Source organism: Mesocricetus auratus, unplaced genomic scaffold (assembly GCF_017639785.1).
Source record: "Mesocricetus auratus isolate SY011 unplaced genomic scaffold, BCM_Maur_2.0 Super-Scaffold_100050, whole genome shotgun sequence".
NCBI classification, from domain to species: Eukaryota; Metazoa; Chordata; class Mammalia; order Rodentia; family Cricetidae; genus Mesocricetus; species Mesocricetus auratus.
Genome location: NW_024429227.1, coordinates 288265 through 295894, shown reverse-complemented (window position 1 = coordinate 295894; position 7630 = coordinate 288265). Strand labels below are relative to the sequence as shown.

The 7630-nt window shown below is 39.8% G+C and overlaps 1 protein-coding gene across 1 annotated transcript; it reads right to left on the bottom strand.

Annotated features, from left to right (window-relative positions):
- Positions 1–4466: 4466 nt before the first annotated feature.
- LOC121136130 (THO complex subunit 4-like) lies at positions 4467–5849 on the bottom strand. Its single transcript, XM_040735809.1, has one exon. The coding sequence runs from the start codon at positions 5809–5811 to the stop codon at positions 5398–5400; it is 414 nt and encodes a 137-aa protein (XP_040591743.1). The 5' UTR covers positions 5812–5849; the 3' UTR covers positions 4467–5397.
- Between the last annotated feature and the right edge of the window lie 1781 nt (positions 5850–7630).

Below are 7630 nucleotides of genomic sequence, written 5' to 3'. Positions count from 1 at the left end.
CCCAGATAGGTTCTGAACTCCTGATTTCCCTGCTTCATCCTCTGAATTGCTGGGACTAAAGGTATGTGCCACCATAGCCTGACCTCTTTGGTTCTCTAGTGCCTAGCTTTGCCATCTGAACCCTCAGCAAGATTTACTTGTCAGAAGACAAGCAAAATATCATACAACATCAAACAACACCTCACTCAGTGGACTTAAGACCAACTTGACAAAAGAGAAACAAATGGTGTTACTGGAAATCTAGCTACCTACTGGTAATGGTAAAAACATGAATCTTTTTGTCAATACACATGGGCCACTTTACTAATCCATCATAATCCCTTACAGATAGCTAAGTAATTTTCTTTTTGCCATCTAATGATCTTAGTTTTTACTCCTCAATATGAAATGTCTTTTGGAAACAGAAACCTCTAAAAACATCCATAACTAATCAAATTGAAGATTTATGAAGTCCGAGCCAAGTGGATTCATCTGTAAAACACTCATGCATATGAGGCTCAAGCATCACCTTTGAAGACGGGTATAAAGGTTAAAGGAAGCTGAAGAGTAGGAATTTGTTTTGCCTCCTATTACATTTGTCAACATCCTTTAGTATAACAGAAATACACACACACACACACACACACACACACACACACACACATATATATATATATATATGGTGATTTATTGAATTAATCACAACATAATGTCCAGCTAATCCAACAATGGCAATGGTGGATTGTAACAGAGAGTCCACAAATAAACACAGTAGTTTCTTTATCCACAAGGCTGATTGTCTCAGATGTGCTTTTGTATGTTCTACATCCCAAAGAAATAGGCTCCTATTCCTATGAATGTATGTATTAGCAAGGAAATGAATCAAAAACAGGAAGTGAGCAAAGTATTCCTATTTTCCTGTCCTTATATAATCTTCTAGCACAAGGTGTGGCTCCAACCTCTCCATCCTCATCAAAGGTGTGTGCCCTTCAGTTTAACAGTATGAATTAAGGGCATATGTCTTACTATATCAGTTTCAAACAAGAAGTGGAATAACTCACTTTGAAACTGGCAAACCTAATATCTTTCAGGTATCTCTCAATTTCTGGATGTTCATTCATTGCAGATGATTTCAGTTTAGCAAGGAAGAATAACGGTCAACACTATTAATGACAAAAGTGATGTTTATACAATCTCATCAATGGTCTCCTCAACCAGAGCTGAACAAATAAAAGAACAATGGATTTGCCATGGTGGATGGGAAAAAAGCATAGGATGATTCTGGATCACACCAGACATACTATGAATCAGAATTCAGCCAAAACTATATTAATCTCCTGGGTTCCATAAGACCCTGCTTTAACTGGAGGGCAGCAACAATTCTTGGGTTCCCATGGAATGAGTACCAAATCAGAACCAGTATTCAACAGATCTTTGAAAGACTCATTGTTTCCTACCCCTGATGCCCAGTTACCCTTGAAAAAGGCTGTAGGAATCTCTGACAAAAAACTGGAGAAAGGATAATTGAAAACTTTTAGGTGTCTTAATAGGATCATTCCTTTAGGTAACTTGGCCATCCATTCATTCAAACACTTCAGGGTCTACAAACTGTCTCAAGTCTGGAAACTGTCCAAAGTTGCCTTTTACCATGAGACTATGCAGGCTTTCTTTCATTTTAGTTTTTTTCTCATAAACAGCAAACAGCTGTGCCATGTCATTCTTATTTATTTCATGCTTGGAAAGACCACATGAATCATATCAGTATAAAATTCATCTTGTCAGGACTGACCATGACAAGTTATGCCATTATGAGAACTGTCATGTCTAAGTTGACCATTATGAAAACTATGTTCCCCTTCTGTCTGTTAGTTCAATGCTGCTACCTGTTCCTTGCTACCCCAGATCCCACTTAAACCTAGTGCATTGTATTCATCCTCCTGAGCAGCAGAATCTCTAACTCTAATGCGTGGCTCAAGGACAAGAGTCACAACAATAATTTCAAATGTGCTGGTGCCCTGTCACAATATTGTGTCTTATAGGATTGGGTTTTACACAGCAATCACACATAAGTACTGAAATTTCCGTGAGCCTTAAAATCCCTTCAGCAACACTAAGCCAAAAGATATCATGCACCAAAAACTACTTCCCAGTAGGCTATCTTTTTATAAATGATCCAGACAAACAGTGAAAATAATTTTTCACACATTTTGTAACTGTGTGAGCTTCCATATTAAACCTATAACCTTCACTCAGAAGGCCTGGATCAGTTAACTCAGCCTGACCAAGTATTATATTCCTTCCACAATTATCCCACACCCTTAAAATGCATTACTACAACACTCCCCAGACTTCTGTTTGAAAAAATACTAGCAAAATCAAAATGTTCCTAAAAGGTATAGCACACTTCCTCATGAACTACATTTTCTACCTATGCTCTAGATGCCTACTTTGCATTGCATCTCGGTGTCTAGAAGCAACTATAGATGGGCTTGAGGGACACTGACATTATCTTGCCTGACATCTTTTCAGAGAATGTCACTATTGTTTTAAAAGACAGTAGAAATGAGTGATAATAACAGTATTTCGGTGGGTCACATTGAGAGTATTAATTCCTCATGTGAAATATACCCTTGATCATCTGATGGTTCAAAATTCTCACAATTACTTGGTTCCTCCAATCCCATCCCAAGTTATAGAATCCCACTCTTTACCAATACCCTTCCTTTAGCAGCTGACAAACTCTGAGGCTCAGATTTGAATTTTCACTGTAGCTCAGCCCTCCACATAGTGTGAGTTTCAGTTTGATGTCCTACAACTCTAGCTCTGTAACTGCAGCAGAGAAGATTCTCTTCCTAGGCATGCTTAGAAAACCTTAGACTGTTTATTGGCATTTGGATCTGTTCAATTTTATCATTACATTCCTGTTGTCCTTTACTTCCTTTTGAGGATGATTAAGTTTCTTATACATACATACTTACATGCATACATACATATGAATATGTATATACATATACATACACACAGATATTGATTTGTACAGTATTTAGGTCTGGTTAATTTCAGTGTATGTGTCTTGTTGTTTCTGTGTAACAATTTTCCTAAAAAAATTAAAATATTATCAACAGGAAAATGTTAAATGCATGCAACATCTGTACATATAATATCTAATAAAGTGGACATGAACATTGACCTGGTACATGGTTCCTAGAGAGTCAGCCATTTCTTTCTGTTTATCTTCCTTAAGTTTCCCTTTCAGGAACAATGACTGGATAGATGTCTTGCTGTCTTTCATAAAAGGGGTCAACACAAAAAAGGAAATCATTAATACTGAATGCCATTAAGAACAAAGCCAATCACCTGAAAACAACCATGTAACAGAACATGATCTGGTGTCTAGACAATGATTACAAATCCAGGAGAGCCTGGAATCACATTTAAAGTTTGAAGAGAAAATCAGTATCAACTGTATTATTACCTAGAGAAAAAGTCTATCACAAAACTGATAGAGACATAAGGGGAGTGATAAGTTGGAATTGTAGACAAAGGAAGTAAAAAGGTAGGAGGTAAGACTGGGCAGTGTTTGAGGATTACATGCACAAACACTCACAGAGAATGTGTCTGTATAAAAGAAGACTCCTGTAGGGTGTGAGGGAATAATGGGCAGAAGAAAATTAGGAAAAAGTGATCTAAAATATTGGGAGATGGTATATGGATGTGTGTGTGTGTGTATGAGTGTGTGTGTGTGTGTGTGTGTGTGTGTTTGTGTTTTCCTGCATGGCATAAAAACAGTAGAAGACAATAAAATACAGTAAGGATGTCTGGAAAAGTCCTGAGGATTCTAACTATTATCATCTACAAATAAGCATATACATATATATATATATATATATGTGTGTATGTGTGTGTGTGTGTGTGTGTGTGTGTGTGTGTGTGTGTGTCTGAAAGCATATCCAGTTAGAGTGTAAAGGATAATTTCCTGTCTCATCTCATGACGCTCCAGACAAGAGACATGGATTTTCTAAAAAACCACCCACAGCATCCTGTTTTGATACTGTCGGTCACAGTAGTCTTTGAGAATTCTAAAACACTTCAGGCTACTCGGGATATTCATGTTTATTTCTAGTAAAACAGAATGCAGGATCATTCACTACTGTCTCTTCCCTCTCCAATTTCTAGGACTATTTATTTGGCTCCACAGGTGAGCAGATCTGGGGGATTAATTGCCCCCAACATGAGAAAGAGATCATTCAGAAGGAAAGTACCTGGATTGTTAACACAGAACTGTACTCAAGTAGTTAAAGATATAGGACTCTACAAGTGATTCCCCATTTGACATAAACAGGCATAACACTGAAAATAACTAGAAACCACCTTCAGTGAGTGTAACTTGAATGCTACTTCCAATCACTTCCCAGTAAACCTCAGGAGCAGAAATGGAACTGAATGTTTGGGATCACAAAAGCACACAAAATGAATTATTTAATTTACTATAGACCAATTTAATGAAAATCTACCAGAAGGAAATACACTTAACAAGTAATTTTCCATGAAACCCTCAGGAGGAGCAAGGGAGACAGCAAGCAAACTGTTCTCACCCACAGAAAGCAGACTGCTGCATCTCTGCCACATCCATTTTCTGTAAAAATCCCCCTGAGCAGGCTGCAGGCATTGACCCTCCTCCTGTGGGAATTACACAGTCTCACCACTAGGTGGCAGCTCACAACAAACTAAAACACAATAGGTTTTGCAGCCAGAATTCTCTTTTTATTTTATTTCCTACAGACAATTGTAGTTTATTATGGCAAAGGTGAACATGCCTCCTTCTCCACAACAGTAACCAGTAAAACTGATCGCCAAAATAACTCGGTACAAAACAGGTCTGTTTCACAATTTAAAAAAAAGAGAAAAAAATCCTTTACATGAGATTTTAGATCCCATTTTAAAACAGGGAAAAAAGAGAGAGAGAGACAAACAAAAAGAAATCCACCATTGTCTTCACAGTCCAATTGCCAACCCTCCCTCTAGAGATTAAGGACGAAGCTTCTGGGTTCTGTCACTTCTGTGGATTTGCCCGGCTGTTTAACTGGTGTCCATCTGTGCATTGTCCTCATCCAGCTGTGCATCCAACTGCTCGGCAGAAAGATGCTGCTTTGAGTTCCTGCTCGTACCTCTACCTCTTCCAATACTGCCTCCATGGGTCCCTCTCTGGATGAGGCCATCACCAAAACACCCTGAGCCATGGTTTCTCCTCATGGCACCTCTGTTCATTCTCTGTGCAGGTTTTCTTTGTGAGTCAGTCTGTGATGTGACAAGCTGAATGTTCATGGGGCGGCCATCTAAAGGGACACCATTGTACTGTTTCATAGCCTTCAGGGCATCTGCCTTCTGTTGAAAGTGCACATGTGCTGTCCCTAAACTTCATCCGGAGCGATCGTAGTGCACAGCTGCTGTCTTCAGTGTTCCAAACTCTGAGAAGAGTTCCTGAATATCCGCGTCTGACACCCCGCAGTCAAGGTTTGACACCAACAGCTTTCTGCCCATCTCCATGCTGGCTCCACCACAGAAGTGGCTGTCGAATAGGTCATGCTGCCACTTGTTGGAAAGTTGTTTAGGCCTGCTGTAGGGAGCCGGCCGGTTCCTGACTCCTCCTGCAGAGCCACCACTCATGGTAGGCCGGTTCCTCAGAGACCTGCTGCATGGATTCCCCCACACAGGGGCCTGCATGGCACCACCATGGTGGTCCTGGTAGCCGGCCCTGCTCCAGCGACTACCTTGCAGGCTCTGGTTCAGCTTAATGATGTCATCCAAAGACATATCCATTTTGTTGGCCATGGTGGTCTCGGAATCAGACCTCGTGTTCTCCAGAATTCTAATTCGTGTTAATAAACCTGGAATCAGATACCAGGATAATACTGAAAAATTGGATTACAGACCTGTGTCAACACCACCTGGTTTAAAACTCCTTTTCTAACTGGGAAAATACTGTGGCCTGGTACCATGAAACAGGCTCAAGAGTGCAACTTTAAGGACTCAGCACAAAAATACAAATTTCTTTTTTCTTTTTTTTCAGAGAAATATTCTCACCATGAAGCCCAGGTGGAAGTAGAAATCTGTGTAGTGAAGGGATAGCCTGTATCTCACTGACATCCAGCTGTCTTTGCCTCACCAGTGGTGGGATAAAAGTTGTTTTCCACAAATCTGTCAAAACACTATTTAGAATGCTATATTTACTTGACAGGGCATATTTCTCAGTTGAAAAATTAACGCTTGGTAAAAATTTCAATTTGAAAGGTTAGTGTTTACAACTATGCACATGGAACTCAAAAATGCTAATTTTTGGATGTGATTTCATTTCCTGGTTGGGAATGCCAAGTCCCTACTTTTTATGTCCCTCTGTTTGAATAGGGCAGTGATTTAACATGGAAGTCTGCATGGATGACTCTATACTTGAAGACCTTTTTCCTTTCTATGGTATCAAAGAGAACCATTTGCAAAAGTCAAGACATAAATTCAAATATTCTGCTAGATGATTCTAAAAGAATATTTTGCAATGAGTATCAATAAATGAGGAAGAATAGTCCAGTGCATATAATATGAAATTTGTTCATAATGGTAAGGCATCCACAGCAGAAATTCAGAGCCAGATTCTTTATAAACAGCAGAGAAACTATTTGCATCCCTGGACCCTTACCTCTTATATCCCAGGACAGGTTTACCTGTCACTGTGCTGTTGACTGGTGACTTTCCCATGACTCCTGACCTGGATCTTGTGATTGTCTGTGGTTTTTGAGTGCCAGTGAGTATCTGTCCTTTTCCTCAGCACCCTATCTGCACCAGAAATTCCCAACATTGCAGGCCTGGTTGTTATATCTGATCTTTGTCTGTGACACTTAACTCTTTATCTTCACAGTGGAACTTCACACTCCTCACCCACTTGGTATCCCAAAATCCAATTACTGTGAATTCTATAGCTTCTTCCACTCTGCAGTCTTTCTCATCAACCATCTAAAGTCTAACCCCCTCCCAACATATCTTTACAGGTGAGTGGTTCCTCCACAATGCACCACTATGTCCTGCTGTCTCACATTATCTTCCACACAGTTAATTTCAGGATGCCTGAGCTCGCTTCCACACAGCCTATCAACATGCTTGCTGCCTGATTATAGCAGAACTGAATATAAGAGGACTCTGTATCCCAGTACCTCTCCCACACAGATAGAATTAGGTAACCTCACCTCAATTGAACAATGAAAATCTTGGGGTTCAATTTACACCAACAAAAGCAAACTAAATATGATGCCTGTGTCCCATCTCTAACAGAAACCTAATAAGCCAAAACAAAATATGGCAATTATGACTGGGAGAGAATTCTGACTTGGCGAAAAGAAGACTCATGCATTAATGCCACAGGGGATGGACTTGCAGGAAGATTGTTGTGAGTTGAAAGCAAGTCTGTTTTTCAGAGCGAGTTCCAGGATAAGCCCCAAATATATACAGAGAAACCCTGTCTGAATAAAAACAAAACAGAAAACAGATAAAAAAGAAAGACAAAATTGCCAGGCAGTTGTAGTGCATGCCTTTAATACCAGCACTCAGGATGCAGAGGCATGCAGAGCTCTGTGAGTTTGAGACCACCCTGGTCTACAATATA

Coding starts and splice junctions, on each gene's coding strand:
- LOC121136130 (XM_040735809.1), bottom strand. CDS start 5,811: ATGGCCAACAAAATGGATATGTCTTTGGATGACATCATTAAGCTGAAC.